The 18,575-nt window shown below is 54.6% G+C and overlaps 4 protein-coding genes across 4 annotated transcripts; 3 read left to right on the top strand and 1 right to left on the bottom strand.

The window, feature by feature from the left end:
• Positions 1-333: 333 nt before the first annotated feature.
• NCS54_00400800 (Hypothetical protein) lies at positions 334-1,725 on the top strand (the record flags this gene model as incomplete). The annotated part of the gene is made up of 2 exons (XM_053149559.1): positions 334-1,523; positions 1,635-1,725. 2 exons carry the CDS (start codon positions 334-336, stop codon positions 1,723-1,725), a joined length of 1,281 nt encoding a protein of 426 aa, XP_053005534.1.
• A 2,290-nt stretch (positions 1,726-4,015) lies between these two features.
• On the top strand, positions 4,016-5,240 carry NCS54_00400700 (Hypothetical protein; the record flags this gene model as incomplete). The annotated part of the gene is made up of 4 exons (XM_053149558.1): positions 4,016-4,373; positions 4,429-4,498; positions 4,554-4,979; positions 5,060-5,240. The coding sequence occupies 4 exons, from the start codon at positions 4,016-4,018 to the stop codon at positions 5,238-5,240; spliced, it is 1,035 nt and encodes a 344-aa protein (XP_053005533.1).
• Positions 5,241-10,688: 5,448 nt separating this feature from the next.
• On the top strand, positions 10,689-12,325 carry NCS54_00400600 (Hypothetical protein; the record flags this gene model as incomplete). The annotated part of the gene is made up of 3 exons (XM_053149557.1): positions 10,689-10,809; positions 10,868-11,058; positions 11,123-12,325. 3 exons carry the CDS (start codon positions 10,689-10,691, stop codon positions 12,323-12,325), a joined length of 1,515 nt encoding a protein of 504 aa, XP_053005532.1.
• A 1,016-nt stretch (positions 12,326-13,341) lies between these two features.
• On the bottom strand, positions 13,342-18,027 carry NCS54_00400500 (Hypothetical protein; the record flags this gene model as incomplete). The annotated part of the gene is made up of 1 exon (XM_053149556.1): positions 13,342-18,027. One exon carries the CDS (start codon positions 18,025-18,027, stop codon positions 13,342-13,344), a length of 4,686 nt encoding a protein of 1,561 aa, XP_053005531.1.
• Between the last annotated feature and the right edge of the window lie 548 nt (positions 18,028-18,575).

Genomic DNA, 18,575 nt, shown 5'->3' with positions numbered 1-18,575 from the left:
TGTGAGATTGAGGAGAAAATCTGTGCGCCGTCGAGGGCATCTTAGAATGGGAGAGAGGCCGGAGATTTCAAGCCCGTGGTGAATAGATACTAGAGCACGGGTCGACGCCAAAGCCGAGCTTGTGACGTCGAAAACCTGGGGTAAGCGGGCCGCGAGAAGCCGCGTCGAACCGGGTCCTAGACGCGGCTATCGTAGCCTTTACTGGCCGATGCGCCTCGGCAGGGCATACCTCCGTACGACATTGACTCTCTGAGATAAGCAAAGTCTTTTGTATTTTTACCAGTTGTGCCTTGTTGTTCCTTGCCAATTGTTTCTTCACGTCTCACAATCACAATGGCAAGCGTGCGGACTTTCAGATCACTCGCCCGACCTGTTGCGGCTAGGCAATGGCGCCCTGCTGTGACGCTCCCCGCAATCCAGTCTCGACTTCACTCGTCCAAGCACCCCAAAGGCTTCGAGGCCCCTTCAAAGGAGGAGCTCGATGAGCTGAGGGACAGAGTGCAAGAATTTACTCGCCGTGAGATTACGGAGGAGGTGGCGGCAAAGACAGACAAGACCAATGCCTTCCCCGCCGAGATGTGGCAGAAGCTGGGAGAGGCTGGCTTCCTCGGCATCACGGCTGACGAGGACGTGGGAGGTCTCGCCATGGGTTACCAAGCACACATTGTTGTCATGGAGGAGCTCTCCCGAGCTTCTGGATCCATTGGCCTCAGCTACGCGGCACACTCACAGCTTTGCGTCAACCAGCTCCAGCTCAACGGATCACCGGAGCAGAAGCAAAAGTACCTACCCGGCCTCATCGCCGGCACAAGTGTCGGTGCGTTGGCCATGTCCGAATCAGGCGCCGGCAGCGATGTTGTCAGCATGCGGACGACAGCCAAGGCCGTGGACGGCGGCTACGTGCTCAATGGGTCCAAGATGTGGATTACCAACGGGCCCGATGCCGACGTGATCGTCGTGTACGCAAAGACGGAGCCCGACAAGGCATCCAAGGGCATCACGGCGTTCCTGGTGGATACCAAGACGGAGGGCTTTAGCTGTGCCCGCAAGCTCGACAAGATGGGTATGCGCGGCAGCAACACGGGCGAGCTCATGTTTGACAACGTTTTCGTGCCCACTGAGAACATCCTCGGCAAGATCAACGGCGGCGTAAGAGTCCTCATGGAGGGCCTCGATCTGGAGCGTCTGGTGTTGAGCGCTGGACCCCTCGGCATCATGCAAGCGGCACTCGATGTTGCTCTGCCATTCACACACCAGCGCAAGCAGTTTGGCCAGCCCATTGCGCACAACCAGTTCCTCCAGGGCAAGCTGGCCGACATGTATACCAAGCTGCAGGCTTCTCGAGCATACACATATATGACAGCTAAGGCCGTGGATGAGAATGGCTTGATCCGTACTCAAGACTGTGCTGGCGCTATCTTGTATGCTGCTGAGCGGGCAACAGAGTGCACGCTCGACTGCATCCAACTGCTGGGTGGCATGGGATATGTGGAGGAGATGCCTGCATCTCGATTGCTTCGCGAGTAAGTATTTCCACCTTGAGTCTTATTTCCCGGCATCCTAGGATGGATGGAGGATGAAGATGACCTTGATGAAGCTATGTATCAGAGACCGTGAACTGACCACTTCTGCAGCGCTAAACTGTACGAGATCGGAGCCGGCACGTCTGAGATCAGACGGATGGTGATTGGAAGGGCGTTTAACAAGGAATATGCACAGGCATGAGGTAGCAAAACATCGACGCAGGGGCTGTGATGTTGAGAAATGACGTGGGGGAGTAGACCAGGGACCGGCAAAGATCAAGGCGATCGGTGAAGCCTCCCGTCGGTGAGACGAGGCTCCAAGGTGAAGAAGACCTGTAAGTGAAGTGGCCTGGCGGTGTGACCAGCGTCTCACCAGCATGGTCCTTGGAGTTTCTGTTAATCAAGGGCTTACGTGTCGAGGGCCGTGTACATAGTATCAGTGAAACCAGCATAAAGAAGAAACCTGAGCCCAATGGGAAACAAAACTTGCTGTTCATGTGAGAAGGACGAGACAAGAGTCGGCCGACCAGCAGGGTTACTTTGAGAAAATTTCCATGTCCCACGAGGACCGACCAGGATGGGCAATCTAGCCCAAGGGCGCGGGACGACTAGCGGCGCCCTGGCGACCGGGTCATCGAGAGCTGCTTCCCCTGCCCTGGACCAAAGCTACAGTGGGGTCCTAGAGAATTCGTTATGCTGTTGTTGATGCTCGTCGGAGTTGCTGGAAGCTTCGGAAGCAGCCATCGCGAGATGTTTGGGCTGGTGTTGGTGCCTGTCCCCACTGTGATGAAGTTGCTGTCTACCCGCTGGCGTGTCTACATTGATCATTTTTGGCTTCGTAGACCGCTTGATATTGCTTGTTGAGTTTCAGCGGCTAATGTTGTTAATGGTGACCGCCCCAATTGCCAGTTACAGTTGGAATGCCCCGTCTCTTTACCTCTGGCAAGAGATCATGATGATCAGCCATCGCAATTGAGGGCTCGCTTTTCTCTTTCCTCGATCGCAAGAGACAGTCTCAAATAGCATTGTGATTACTGTGCATGATGCCACCCAGTAATGAATATTTGCACACAAAAACCTGCAAGCCAAGTTGGCAGAATCGCCACCGATCTGATGATATGATCATCGAGTTTTGCCTCTTTCCCCGCGCTCATTGCTTCTCTCTCCTCCGTATCCGGCCTTGTCCGGAGGGGGGAGATTCTGCAAGGTGAGGCTCTGTGCGACTCGGCCGGAGACGAGCGAGGGTGTCTAGAACGTGGGGTTGCTCCTTGGTGTTGTTGAGAGGGTTGCGGTAACGCAACCCACGGGCAAGGATCGTGGTGTCAATTGGAAGATGGGAACTCCCAGGCGATTGGAGCGACCCATGCGAGTTCCTGAAAAACCATGGGTGGCCCTGGACTGGCCGACATCCCAGAAGTGGAAAACCGGCGCGGGACACCAAGTGCCAAGGCCAATGGGCCTGTCACGCCGTTCAGTTTGATGCACCACCACCAGAAGCTCTCAGACCTCAAGATATCGAACTTCTCTCTGAATGAATAATGGCTTCTCGTCAGCTCTGGAGGACCTTCTCCATTTGTTCCTCACATGAGCAGAAAGAAAAGCCCTTTCCTATCCTGCATGCAGCCGTTAGCCGAGCCATTGGCATCCTTCTTTGTTGAGCCGCCTATCCAGACAAAGTCAGGCTCGAATTTTATACTGATGCCTGGGGCGGGGCAGACCTCGATGGCTTGCGGCGGGCATCCTCGTGGTGTTTTACTTGTGTCGGTGTCCGTCTTCCGCGCCCTCCACCCTGCTCAGATCCTCCCTCGTCTGACTTGCCAATTGGCAGAGCTGGGGAAGTCTGGAAGGGGTCCACGGTGATGATGGTCTTCGTGATGCATCATGGATCCACGGTCGGGTCGGTTCTTAGGGTCTATCGTCTAGGAGCCGGTCGGGTCGGCTTCCAAGGTGTTGTGTGTGGGTTGTCGTCTAGAAGCCGGGCGGACCAGGGTCGGATTGCTTCTTTGCGGTGGTCCCGTTTGCTCGGGACCCCGGGGCGGGAAGAGCAGCTACACTACGTACGCTAGAGTGAAGGAGCTCTCAGTCTTGACCTCCTGCCTTGTTGCTCGACGATATAAACCTCTAACTTGTCACACCATTTTCGAGCTTCACCTCTTCACCCATCTCCTCCTCTGTGCATCGCGATTGTATTGGGAATCTGCATTTCGGTCAATCGTTGCTGTTGATTTCGCGGGATCCAAGGATCATCTTTTGCCTTTTTTGTTCCTGGGCGCCACACCAGCCCTGCACATCCCTGCAACATCGACGTCAAGCTCCAGAGCTCAAGCTTCATCCTAGAGCAAGCTGTTGCCACTTGAGCTCATCGCTCCAGGTTGTCCCCAGCTCCTAGCTTTGCCAAGCTGTCATTGTTTGCTTCCTTAAAAGCAATCCAGTCCCGCCGATTCCTTTCCTTCTTCCCCCTCCTCAGATATCGTCATATTCAGTCCTTCATCATGTCTTTTGTACCCGTTCTCCGCCAATGTGCGCGCCGCGCCGCTCCCACCGTCCTGCGCCCTTCTTTCACAGTCGCCGCCGCGCGCAAGATTCACAACGTCCCTCCTCGCCAGGACAAGCCTGGAAAGTATGCCCAGACCGATCCTGGTATCGAGGTTGAGTACCCCGAGGACCACGAGCTTCCTAGCAGTGAGCCCGTCCTCGGTACTGGTGGACAGTATGTGAAGCCCACTCTGCCCACCTTTTCGCTTGACGGCCATGTCGGTATCGTCACTGGTGGTGCTCGTGGTTTGGGTCTCGTTATGGGCCAGGGAATGGTCTTTTCTGGCTCCAACCTTGCTCTTGTTGATATGAACAGTACGTTCTCTGTCTTTACTTGAATTTCAAGACCAATTTCTGACCCGTATTATAGAGGAGGAGGCCGAGAAGCAGACAAGTCTGCTCATTGAGGCCTTCAAGAAGGAGAACCCTCGTGCTCGACGGTATATCGCCCTGTTTCTATGCTGAGCTCCAATTGAAACTAATCGTTCCCAACAGCATCCCCAAGGTTACTGCCCACTACGCCGATGTTTCCGACCCCGAGTCAGTTGAGGCTTGTATCGCCGAGGTCGTCAAGGAGCACGGCAAGATCGACAACCTCGTCACATCGGCCGGCTTCACCGAAAACTTTGAAGCTGTCAACTATCCCATCGATCGTCTGCGCAAGCTCTGGGCCGTTAACGTTGACGGAACCTATCTTTTCGCGACCTCAGTCGCTAGGCACTTGATGGAGCGCAAGTCTCCTGGAAGCATGGTCATGATTGGTAGCATGTCTGGCGCCATCGTCAACGTTCCCCAGCCCCAAGCTCCCTATAACGCCGCCAAGGCTGGCGTCCGGCATCTTGCAGCTTCTCTCGCTGTCGAATGGGCTCATGCCGGCATCCGAGTCAACTGCATCTCTCCTGGCTACATGCTGACTGCATTGTACGTTTCATCCACCTGCGCTCCCCTTGCGTTATTGGAGTTTCGGGGCAGATTTGAACTCATAACTAACACCGCAACAGGACCCAGAAGATTCTTGACGACAACCCTGATCTCAAGGCGAAGTGGACTTCTCTCATTCCCCAAGGCAAAATGGGCCAGCCTCAAGACCTCATGGGTCCCGTCACATTCCTCCTCTCAGACGCTTCTTCATATGTCACTGGCGCCGATCTGCGGGTTGACGGTGGCTACACTGTCACCTAAGTGTGCGGCAAGAATAAAGAAGAGAAAAGAAAAACGGCTGAGATTGTTTGTATATGTTCCTTGGTGGGCAGGCTTGCCAGGCTAGAAGCGGGATTGGGTTAGATAATGGTAATGACAACGAAAAAAACATTCTACCAAACAAGGAGCGCTCAACTGCCGAGCTGTGCCACAATTTGAATCCTTTGTTAGTGTCGGTACTTGGAGCGGCTGTTGGCTCACGAAAAGTCCAGGTACCCAAAACTAACAATGAGAGAAGAGACTACACGGATATTGATACCTGCTGACAATGCTAGGGTTTTCAACTAGAGGTCACATCCCTGTCCTGGATGTTGGTGCACACAATTGATGAGTGACTTGATCTCGATGACAAGTCAAACTTCTTTCATGTGGCCTATCTAGGTGCCGAAATCGGATCGCTGCACAGCACATGCAAACCCTTGACATTCCCGAGTGCAACCCCCATGAACTGAGGCGGCTCACCAAGTAACTTACGGTATTGCCGAAAACGGATGGGGGACAAGGATCAGGCTGCAGCGAACCCAACATGTTCGTCGACTCCGAAGCCATGGTACAATCAACGGTGCCGTTGCAGCATTAGCAAGGAAGACATTTTTTTTTTCAACCCTCCTGCAGCCACCGTGAGCAATCGGGCGCGGGATGTCGACGCGGAAATGAGGTGAGGAGGCCCAAGAGTGGCTGCTGCGAGCCCAAGAACCTGATCTGGATGATAGATCAGAAATGATGATAATAATCCTACCCAGGCGCCTTGCCACTGGCCCCAGTATCGTACGGCATCCCCACGGAGGAGGCTCTGGCCAGATGGACAGTCGATTGCCTGAACCCTGGAGCCGCGGCGTGCTGTAGGGCTTGAGGGGTTTCGTCATGCCACCAAAAGTCAAGGTCAGCAAGATCCGAGGCATGGGATTCGCTGCCCATAGTCGAGGCCAACTACCTGGGTAGGAGGTAACTTGTCGGCTGCAGGGTCACATATCCCCGGTTTTGCGACATCCGACAGACAGTTCGAGGCCGAGGCCATGCGCTCCCGAAGATGGGTTTAATCTGAGCGCGCGTGGCGGCCAAGATGGCGCAATCGCCCCTCAGGACGACTGCCCGACCAAAGAGGAAGCTTGCTATTCAACTGCAACCCCTCCTTATTGTGAAGTTATAGCGACCAAGGGCCCCGCAGCGTCAAAGCTGGTGTGGCTCGAAAACGTGGGGGGCTTGCCCTGTCGCGAGGGACCTTGTCGAGGGGGACGTTGGCAGTACATGTACCTTGCACTGGAGTATCGACCACGTGGGCAACTTGCTTCAAATCGTCATTCAGTGGCGGCCTCGTTGGTGGGAAGGGAGCAAACTTGTTGAAGTGACGGGTCATTCAGCCAGACGACTTTTCCTTTCATCCCTTTGTTTCCCAAATTGGGGCCTGAGTTTGACTCGTGGGCCCCGCGAGGGGACGAGAGGAGACGAGAGCTGGAGCTTCAGCTCTCCACTGTTAGCCGAGCTTCCATCCAATTTCAGAGTTGACGCCGGGTTTGCTCATGTGCCGGAGCGGAACAGAGTCAAGGTTCTTGCTATGACGGCATCCGTTCGCAGTGCAATTCCTCTCGGCCGACAACAACCACGCGTAGAGACGGGGTGGCTTGCTCCCCTCACCAACCCCGCGTCAGGTGCCTCCAGGAACAGGCGTCAGGTCGAGTCTCGTGAAGTCCCGCGCTGCGACTGGCGCACTTTAGACTGGATGGGCGAGTAAGCGGGGGTTGGGAGCCTCAGGAGGGGGGGAATTGTCGTCTCTTGCCGCGGATGGTGGCTGACGGGTCACACGACCACGAGGATTCTGGGAATATCCCCGCAAGGGGGAGGGATCAGAAGACTCGTTGCGGCAGGAGAGAAGAGGTACAGGGAAAAAAGGCGAGAAGAAAAAACAAAGATTGAATCGTAATGGAGGGGATGGGGGAGAACTAAAAGGACCAATCTAGAAAAGACTGACTGCTGCCAGAAACCCGCCCCAAACAAGACGAAACACGGATGGCATCACGACAACCTATATCTGAGCAACGTGACAACTCAACTTTTCGCGCATCTGGCCGAAACTCGGGTCTGCGGAGAGACAATGAACCGCAAATTGTTCTAGAATGCGTTGCGCTAGTGTGTGTCAGGCAGCACGCATTGCGAGCGGATAGACGCAGCATAGGCGATGATCCTGCCAGATGCAGACGACACCTCTGTGGTTCTCGAGTCAGGAACTGCAAATGATGGAGGGAGAGGCGAGACAGTACGCGGAGCCGCAGAAGCGAGACGTTGGAGGCTAGGCAGTAGTGATTTTGATTAGAAACATGATTGATCATTGCCAGGCGTCAGCGAGTTGTTGTTTGCGTTGTAGCTGCTGATATGGAAGGTTCATATCATGGTCTTGTAGCTGAGTGTGTAAGCGAGTTTCCATGTTGACGAAGAGTCCAAGGCAGAATCCAAGGTACAACAAAACCAAGGACTAACTAGCGTCACGATCTAGTTAAATGGCTTTTATAGTTGACCAGCTGTCAGCCACTTGGGAAACGGTACCTACATGTCGTTGCTCTTGGCATGAAGGCATCCAATATTGAAGCCCCTCGGCCGGGATTATACCAGAGGCGGTGAAACCAATTCCCAATCCTCTGGCGGAAAACTCGGCCCACGAAACACGCTCGACGCCCCAGGGCCAGAATGACAGCTTGCCCTGCATAACCGGCCGATAACTTGTGCGTGGAGTCGACGATTGGTGATATTTCATCCCGTCCCATGAACCCGTGACCTCGGGGGTCGGTCCTAATGGTCCCTGTCCGAGTTTAGTACTGTACTTCGGATATGTACCTACTCAGCCACCAGCAGCCGGGAGAGTAGGTGTGATGCATGCAACAGGGCGACGCAACCACAACGAAAAGGTACGGAGATATTACCAGCATCAGCCCTGTCTTTGCCATGTCAGCAAGTGACCTACAGGACAGGTCGCCGACAGGCCGCTGACCTCTTTACAGAAGCATATGTAGGGAGGCAGGTAGACTCTGATGACGAAACCTCAAGGTGACCAATGGATCGATCGATCGAGGGAAAACCGGTATTCGCCCAGGCACTCTAGAAGCAGAAGCAAGCAAGCAAGCAAGCGTCTTCTCCACGTTCAACGTCAGGGAAAAGGGGAAAGAAGAAGAACAAGAACAAGAGGACCCACTAAAGTATAGCTTCCATTAGCTTAGCTTGGGGTTCGGCGAAAGAGATGGATTCCGGGACCAGAGATCGACCATGTGAGGAGCTTTCCCGTCCATGAGGTTCTGGTAGCCCGGTACGGTACTTGAGGGTTCCATGTTCCATCCATGGGTTAATGGGGGGGAGGGGGACCGAGCTAGCGCACCTCACCTGAGCTGCCCACTAGGAAGGACGCCAAGCCCGCCTCCCCCCGGGGCCCGCCCGGCGGCGCATCGCTCATGACCGATTTTGTATGGGCTAAGCTTAGCTGGAGAAGGAGCAGACGACGAAAACCACCGAACAAAAGGGAAAGAGAGGCCCATGTTTGAGGTCATGTCCATCCTTCCATACCTGTAGGTTGTAAAGGAAGGTCCGAGGTTGAGATTGGATTCCCTTCTCTCCTTGGCCTATTTCTCACCGTTTCCCATTTACTTACTCCCCCTCCCCCTCTTACAGCAACACCTTCTCTCCTTTCCCCCTCGCAGCAGTGGCTTTGCCGCCGCGTGCCATTCACAACACCTCGAGCCAACTTACCAGAAGCTGCCCCTCGGCGAGGTGGAGGGAACCAGCAGCGAGTACGTACCGCCCGCTTCGTCCCATCTATCTGTCAGGTTCAAACTCCACCGCAAGATAAACGTCCTGGGCGGGCGACAAGTCGCTAGCTAGAAGCCCACCCCTGGCTCTCTCTGGCAGAGGCTCTGATGCATTCCGTCGACAGGGCTCTCACTCACCAAAAATTGGATCATCTTGGCCTGGACCGGTCAGCGAAGCAGCAGAATCAGCGGCCTCTCCGGAAGGTACCTGGCTTGATTGTATCTCCACCGTCTCCCGGCGTCATCCTCACCGAGACGAGAGGACTCCTCCTTTTCAATCGCCCTCCCTCGTCACGTACATCCACCATTTACAAGTCTGCCACGGCACACGGTTTCATTTTTTATACTCTGCCTGCTCTCCCCGAAACTCGTTAGCACGACGCCCACCCTTGAACTCAGTCGGCACCAGATCGTAGAAGCTTTGGCATCTCTTCTACAAGCTGCGTTCCTCATCAGCCATCGACCAGCACCGCCCGCAGCCTCCGACGTCGCCGCCGCCGCTTTTTTTTCTTCATGTGTCACGGCCCAACGATTTTAGCAGCTTGGGACGTACCCTTGAACTCCGGCTCACAGCACTTGATACCCTCAGCCGGCATCATCAGTCCCTCCACCGGCTCTCCACCGTCTTTTCCTCCGGCTCACTAGCAGGTACAGACCTTTTTTTTTTTTTTTTTTTTTTTCTTTCGATCTGGTCCCTTTTATTCCCTATCTATATCCATCCCTTTTTCGATGCCTGCCCCTGACCTCGTGACGCGCAGACTTTCTTTGCTCTGGAAAAGCCCTTGACCTGGGAAGCTTGCAATAAGAACCCCCGAACTCCCTGTTACACTTACACAGCACCTGAACGGCCTGCGCAACCTGGCTCCTGGCTGCGCCAAAGCACGTGCTGAGCTAAGCTTTTTACTGCAACACCACACTGACACTGGGTGCCACTTACTGCTGGCGTTGCCTCGATTCACAAGCACCAAGTCCACTCTTACTGTCAATCGCCGCGATTTCACACGCGATTCTCCAGTTCTTGCGTCACGAGCTTACGAGTCACGAGTCTCTTTGGGGTTTCCTTTACGACGGGAGTTGTTTTCTGGAGGATTCACCGACTAATGAACCACGCGAGAAAAAAGTAAAGGGAACGACAACAAGACAGATCCTGTAACTCAGCACCTCTCTGTGCTTCTTACCCACCGTCAGCTGCTGCATCGCTCAGCCCAGTTCTGGTGTCCCCGAAATCTGGCCCAGTTGAACGACTTTTCACGATTCAGCGCCTACTTTGCTTTATTTAACCCGCCTTTTCGTCTTCACCGCGACTCTGCTGCTGAGCAAGTACTCAGAGGCCTTCGTTCGTTCGTTCAAGCCGCAACATACGCCTTTCTTTTCTCCTTGGATGGGTTTCACGACTTTCAGTTACCCTCACATTCACTGAATACTCATCACCTGGACTTTCACTCAAGCGCCGGCCTCTCAAGATTCATCTTTCAGCGACCATGCTCCGCTTGTGCAGCCGCCGATAATAAACTCTGTGCCCAAGATCCGTTGGGGAGCTTTTGCGGACTAGACGACCATCCGGCCTTTATTTCTCACCTGCTCCTGCAGAAGCTACTCAACAACTACTGGGCTCTAGCGGCATACCCGAACCTCGCCAATGGATTCGAGTGTGCCCATGATATTGCCCAAGGGCATTGTCATTAACACGAAAAACATCTACAAAGAAGTCGCCGACTTTCCCGTTGTCCCCCCTGACAAGGTCTGGGAGTATTGGCATGGTATATCCGCCCTTCTGCATATGTCTCGTATTCTATACACCGTCTAACTTGAACGCAGTATATACCACAACATACAAGAAACTCAAGGATCCTACAGCTTGTCGACTCGAGAACTTTTGGTGGCATGTCTGGGGAAGCGACCGAAGGTTTCTCAAGGGCAGCGCTCTGGCCAAGCTTTATGAGGATATCTCTCTTGGACCGACTTTCGTCCCTCTCAAGGGGCCCCCGAATCGATGGGAGGGCCCTGATGTACGTGTCACTGGGGACTAATACCCACCAAAACCCCCCGGTTCTTACTGACATGGACGCTCAGATACCACCCTTGATCAAGCAGATTCTGGAAACAGCCCAAGCAGAGGCAACACCCCCACTGCCACTCCCACAGCCCCAGGGGTCCCGCCATTCAAAATCCACCGACTCAGCGTTGAGGACGCTATCTTCCAGCGCGTCAAAGCCGCCACCTGCCCATCCGATCCTGAAAAAAGCCCGAGGCCCATCGTCGTCAGGGCCGCGGCCCACTGCCCGCTTTGTGTCACCCCATGAATCTGCCGATGAAGATGAGATTCCCTCTTCGGGGAGCACAGCCGCCACGGCTTCGGAGGCACCCGTATATGTAGTCTCTTCACCGAAGAAGAAGACTTCCATTCCCCCGGGCCAGAAGCTCGCTTCCTCATCGGCTGCCGTAAACAGAAAGACGGTGCCGCCAAAGAGACTAACAGCAACCTCCGTGGAGTCTAGCAGTCGAGAAGGGGGCTCTGGTTCCTCGAATGGGATACGGCATGCACCAGTCCCGCGGCCCGTACCTTCGAATGTTGACACAAGCCTGGAACATAACCACCCAGCTTCAGGAGATAGCCATGGGGTGTCCCATGAGCATCCCGTGATGAGTGAGAAAGCACGTGGAAAGCAGCCAATGGTGCCCGTTCGGCCGGTTTCCTACAGAAACGAGGTCTCTAAGGAAAATGTGCGGTCGTCACCGCCAAACGACCGACCGCGAAGTATCCACCGTGAGAAAGGTGTGCTCCCACAGGCCCGATCGCTCATCAACCTTGCCAGCCATGGATCACGGAGGGGATCTGGGGCTTCCTCGAAGTCAAACTTTGGCGTTGGGTCTCCTGAAAGCGACAAATCTAGCAGCAATTTGGCTCCCTTGATGTCCCGGTCTCATTCTCACGGCGGTTATGATCAACCCAAGCCTCAGCATAACCTTCGAGCGCCGGGTCTCTTTACTGAGGCTACTTCATCAACGTCAAACGTTGCCGTCACGGGCATGATTCTTGATCAGTCCGGATTTGGATCGTCACCCGTGACTGGATTCGTGGACCACAGACCGCCTCAACACCACACGATTCCCGTTGTGCCACCCAAACCGTCGGTGCTCGACGCCCGATTTACACCAACCCAGCCTACAACATCGGCTAGTCTTCCCCTCGGACGCACAAAAAGCCAGCTGACGCTCCTTTTGGAGCGTGAAAAGGCACGAAGTGGTGACAACAAGCCGAGATCCAAAAGCTAGGTCCTTTTTCATCCGTGAAAACACCCCCAGATGCCCTGTATATGTCTCGATGTCGGGCGGTTTCGCTACGGCTGTGTACACCATCTCACAGTGGAGTCTTAGACTTCTCTGATAATCATGTTTCAACTAGTTGGAGTCATCCATGGGTGTTTGCGCATGCACTGCTGTGGAGTCCGGATGCACCAAAATTACATGTCTTCTTTTCTTGTCTTGTTTTCTCAGCATTTGGCTTGGGGACCGGGTAGCATTCTTCTGAGGCCATGCTCGTGAGGGGACGAGCTGGCGGTATAGGCTTGGAACTCGCCGGGTGCATCATGGAGGCGAGGCGTTTGTGATGGAGTTGCATTGGTCCTGATCTAGAACGGCTTTTAGGCTGGCGAATACAGGCCGGAAGGAATGGAAACGGGATTGATACCACATAGAAAGGAAAAAAAGTTCCATTGATGCAACATTGTTAAACGAATGAGTTCTGGTGATACATGGTGATGTTTCAGCAAGTTCAGGGGACACGTTGGTCTACTTTGGTTCGTGTTCAATATAGACGAATCATAATAGGTTCTTTAGATGGCATGGCATGGGCATGGCATGAACATGTAAGGCACAGAGATCAAGGTGACTGAACTTGGGCTAGTGATGAAATAGTAGTGGTGCTTGTTGATGGCGATGTCGCCTATAATGGCGTCTAATGCTCAAGGCGTATACATGATATAAATAGGGGGAATGTGACAAGGTAGATGTTACTCTTGACATTGTCTGTAAAAAACGAAAATCGGTTCTGGCTCGAACCGCAGAAAGGGCTTTTGTGTTCCAACCAACCAACCCTTATCCAAGGGGCCCAGCTCATCCAAGGGAGCTCCATTATACGTAGTAGACCGATAAAATAACAAAAAAGGCCAAGAAGAATAACAAGTGAGCGAGTATTCTGCGGGCTAGCGAATAATGAATTACATGATGTCGTCGTATCGATAATCGGTATTGATTAAAGAATGGGAGGGGAAAAGGGGGTATGTGTGTGTTTAGTCGTCCAGCCTAAACATCTTGCGTAGGGTGCCAAACTTCTTCTTCCTCGGGGTCCCAGTCTCTGAGCCTTCGGGGATGCCGTGGCTTTGCCCGTCGACAGAGGCCGGGGGAGCATTATGAGTAGTGCCAATAGCGCTGTGAGAGGTGCTGCGGCGCTTGAGGAAGCCTGTCTTGATGGTTGGAGAGGTCGGGGATGGGCCGGGCCCGCCGGCGGTGGACGGCCGTCTCTCCTCGTCGACGACGTACGTGTTTTGAGAGCCATCGTCGAAACGGTCTTCCTCCTCATGGGCGTGGTGGCCGTCCTGGAGCGGCCAGTTGGCCCCACGCTTCTGGAGACGTGCGTTGTGTGGGTGGCTGCCGCTGTTGCTACGAATGACGGCGAGCTCTTCAGTGCTGCGCTCTAGACGAGTGTCTCTCCGTGAAGCACTCTCGCTGAGGTTGCGGGAGATCTTGTCGGAGGGATCCTTCTTGCGCCGGAGGATTGACGACATGAAGCTGCCTCGGCGCTTGTGGCTTGGTCGAGGACCCATGGAAACATCACCAGCCGTCTGCACAGGAGGCAAGGCCCCTAGGCTCTCTCGTCCAGAACCACTCCGCTTCAGCGTGGAAGCTGTACGAGGACTCATACTTGTGGTCCCGTTGGAGGTTACGGTTGGTTGAGGCTGCTCTGGCTCGTCATCACTATCTGGAAGGTCAGGCGAATCCTCGTCTTCCACATGAGAGGGAGTCACCCCCATGGCGACTGCAGCTGCATTGCTCGAGGCCTGGTTGCGCATCGTTCTAGGAACTCGCTTCTGCTTCGGCCGCGGCGTGGGAGTACCCTCATCCTCACTCGAGTCCACAAAGCGACTGCTGAAGGCTGGACGCGCATCGTCTTCGTCGCTCGAGTCATCGAAACGGCTACCGCCCCGAGCCTTCTTGCCCTTGCGGCCGAAGCCCGACACGCGCATGCGAGATGAGCTGGCGTCGCTGGAGTCACCACGCAATGAGTGACGCATACGGCCGCCCATGACCATGGGAGGCGGAGAACTCGTGTTGGAGTTGCGACGGAAAGCTGATCCAGCCGGTGACAAGGACCGCAGACTGAATCGACCACTGCCCCTGCCGCCATCGGATGCAGGGGCTGGTGTCTCTCGTAGGCTTCCTCTCATGGTTCTACGAAAGCCCATGCCTTCCCCACCTCCAACCCGAGCACGTCGAAAGCTGCTCTCACTAGAGTCAGAGCCCCGTCGTCTCAAGCTTGGCTTCGTGATAGGAACTCTCTCCTCCGAGTGGTGTCGGCGATGTGCCTGGGCTGGCTCTGTCGTGGCTGCCGGCTGATAAGAGGCAGGTCGAGAGTCTTTTCTCAGAGCAGGGGAAGACTTTTGTACGCTGGCAGGGGAGCCATTGGCTCGGAGCGACTTTCTCATGCCAGTACCAGCGGCTGCGGTAGCTTCTGGTTCTGGGCGAAGAGACTTGCGAAAGTGGCCTTCCTGAGGGCTTGGTGTAGAGGCAGTGCCAGATCTCATAGATTTGCGCATGCTGGTACTGTGCGGCGGTGATGGCTGCTCAATCACTGCAACTTCATGGCCTCTCATAGACTTTCGAAGCTTTGATCCTCCTGCTGGCTTGGATGCTTCCTTTGCCTCAGCCTTGACTCGAGGCTCCTCAACCTCGTCACGGGGCCAGGTGGTGCCAGGTGAGATCTGGTAGACTCGATTCGGATCTCGATGTTCTGATGATGAGGTTTTTGTGGGTGATTCCTGTGGCTTTTCCACTGCCTTTTGCTTCTTTTGCTTCTTTTGCTTCGGCTTCACGGGCTGCACCACCTCTACAGGAGCGGCCTCCTCATCGGAATCTTCCATAGCCTCCTTTTCAAGCTGGCGTCTCTCGCTGGCACTCAGGCTCCTCCAGTAGGCCTTGGCATTCTCCCAGTCATTGGGCGTCTGCAAGGGCTTCTGCGTTGCATCCTTCTTCGCCGTGGCTTCCAGAGAGGCATCGGCCTCCTTGGATCTCGCAATGGCCTTCTCAAATACCTTTTTAGGGAGCGTCGGCTCGATGGGGCTTTCGACAACAGCATTCAGGGACATGAAACCATCACCCTCCATATCAGAGAGATCTTCATATGCGTCGCTATAGATGCTGCTTCCATCTGATTCTTCCGACTCTTCCTGAATGTCGTGCATCTGGGGACTGGGAGGAGACATCGTGGTCGACTCAAATGACCGTTGAGGCGTAATCGGTGCTGGCTTGACAACTGTTTTGGTGGGTTTGGTGGTTGAAGAAGCATTCTCGATGGCATCGGATATTTCCAAACCACCTGATCCACCTTTGACTTCATCAGGAAATCCGCCTGGGACGTCGAAGAAGACTTGTGGTGAGTCTTGTCGGCTTTCGTCTGGAATGCGAGGACTGGGTTGCGTAATCGATATCGTCGGCACGTAGTCACTGGGTGTTGAGTTGTCATCAGAGTCGACATCAGGCTGTTTCGAGACACCTTTGGCAGTTGTTTGTATCTCGGGAACGGGCTCGCTAGAAGGCTTCGCTTGAGTGTGCGTCTCGGGTTCAGATTCATCATCAGAGCTCAAGTCGCTGTTGCTGATGTATCCGCTGCTCTCGACAGATGTCACTACCGGAGGCAATGGCTCCCTGTATTTGGAAATGTTGGCTTCGTTCCGAGAAGACTGTTCGCGCGCTAGAACTGACCCGATAGCATGATCACTCGACTGTTCCAGCTCTACCGGTCGATTGTTGGCCGGAGAGTAAGGTGAAGCTGCTGGCGGAGAGAGTGATCTTTCCAGGGGGCGGACCAGAGGTCGCTCTTCTGGCTCTCTTGCCTTCTTTTCGCGAATGCTACCGAACGAGGGCAGCGCCGGTCTGGGAGTCATCTTTTCATCGTCATCCAGAGAAATCGAGTCTCGCTTATATCTTCCAATAATGTTGTGCCAGGGTTTCTTTGCCTGAGGGCTGGGTATTTGGGATGGCTCAGGCTCAGAGGGTTCTGCAGACTCTCCCACTACCATCGTGTTCTGATCGTCAAAGCTTACCCTGACGCTCCTCCTTCGGGAAAGCCCATCGTCTTGGTTAACCAAGCCCGAGAGAGTATTTGAGGCTTCTGAGCCGTCCTCTGAAGGTGAGGCATCTCTCGTTGGACTTGAATGCTTGAGTGCAGACTTCCGAGGTGACACAGATCGGGGAGGGGGTTCGTGTCTAACGAGTAATTGATCGGTCGTTGGTGCAAAGTGCGTAGTCCGGCCAGGGCTGCGTGCAGGGCTCTCTGAGTGCACACGCGTCCGGCGAATGCTTCCATTCGGCTTTTCAACCGGAGCTGGGATACTGGCCGGCTGGACTTGCTCCTGTTGTTCCTTCTTACTAGGCTCGGGCTGAGACGGCTGGGAGGACTTGACCGGTACTGCATCGATAATATCTGTTGGACGATGTTGCGGGGCGGGTTGTTTTGCAGACTGAGGTTGAGGTTGAGGTTGAGGTTGTGGTTGAGGCAGAGGCTCGGGCTCTTCCTCTTCGTCAGAAACCTCGTGAACCACAGAAGGTCGTTTTCTGACCGAGGCCTCAGGTAAAACCACGGCAGCCGGACTTGATTCAATCCGCTCCGCCCTGATAGACTTGGGTTCGACTGGTTCCTCAACTTCCGATTCCAACTCCGACTCCGATTCGACAAGGGTCTGTTGTCTCGACAAATCCGACTTGGTTTCGGCCTTCACCTCCGGCTCGGACTCGAGGTCGGATTCGAGTTCGGACTCAGACTCGGGTTCTGGCTCTGGTTGCGGCTGTGGGGCTTGCTTCGGCTCTGGGGTCTGTTCTTGCGTAACCGTGGAGTAAATGTCCGTAGGGGTTTGTGTAGTCTTGGTGACAGTAGGCGGCGGAGCAGCGGGTTCGACAGCGGTTCCTTTTATCCTTCCGACAGTTCCCTTGGACAGGTGAGTACCGCTTCTTGATCCCTCGTGTTTGTGCCGTCGGACTGGTTTCTCGGATGCATTCCTGACGCGCTGCTCCACTAGGAGGAGTTCTGCTCGGGGGACCATCCTCCTCGAGTTGGGATCATATACCATGGCATTGTCGGATGCAGCCGAGGGTTCCAGCATGGAACGGGGATAAGAGAAGTTGATAGAACTTGGACTGCTGGGTCGCAAATCGAGAGATGCCCTCTTATCAGCGACAGCTGCCCGGCGCACATTGGATATGTCTCCAGATGTTGGTGCCCCAAACCATGAACCTTGTCCATCCTTCATCTTCTGACTGGCCGTCTGAAAGGGCTGGACCTGCAAGCTCATAGCTCGCTTATGAGTTGTAGGCTTCGACTCAGTCTTGAGATGCTTATGATTCGGGATCTTGGGTACTGGAGGTACGTCGTGGGTGTTGGGAGGAGCGCCGCGCGCGGGCGACGGCGATGGTGATCGAAAGGTGCGTTCAGTCATGGAACTTTGACTTGGGGTCCTCTGGAGTTCCCGTCTCCCCCTATCCCGACTCCCGGTGGATGAAACTGATGCGCTCCTGCGCATCGCGCGCTTCGACTGAACCTGAGATACATTGGTGGGTGTTGCTGGTCGAGCTTTGAGGGCGGCAGCGGCAGCAGCGGATGAAAGGGATACGGATGGCTCGCGTCGCATAAAGGCCGAGGCAGCGGCAGTCGCAGCATTAGGATTGGCTGTCTCCTTGGTCAAGGGCTTGGATGGAACGGCCATGTTAGCAGGGCCTGGAGTGAGGTTGCGATAGAATGAGAAGAGGGAGAGATGAAAGTCGTCGCAAAAGGGCCCATCAGCAAATATCAAGGCCACCAACGCAAGCGCACAAGTGTCTGTCAAATAGACCGGATGGCGGCGTGTCATCGCATCGCATCGGCCTGGCGCACTCGCGCACTAAAGTCAAAAGCCAAAACCGGCTTTGCAGAAGCGCCTCGAAATGGTTGTCTCTCACCTGGGTGGGAGGGCGATGCCTCCTCGAACCTCCAAACATGGCGAGCTAGGTCAAAAGCGGCGCGGACGCCAGCAGATCTCAACAGGCAGCGGGCATGAGAATCTAGGAGTACGGGAAAATTAAGAAATAATGGCTCTGGAATGTGGTGATTAGAGTGTCGGGAGTAGTAGAGGGCGGGCCAGGGCCGTACACTTAAAAAAGAGGAAGGTGAGGATTCTTGGAATTGATCCAAGATGAGAACGGAGAACTGATGACGAAAGGTATCAAGCCACTAGGCCCAGCTCGACACGCTAGCCGCGCTAACCCAATTTGAGGT

Source organism: Fusarium falciforme, chromosome 3, assembly GCF_026873545.1.
Source record: "Fusarium falciforme chromosome 3, complete sequence".
NCBI lineage: Eukaryota > Fungi > Ascomycota > Sordariomycetes > Hypocreales > Nectriaceae > Fusarium > Fusarium falciforme.
Note: the sequence above shows the minus strand (reverse complement) of the source record. Positions and strands in the feature narration are given on the sequence as shown.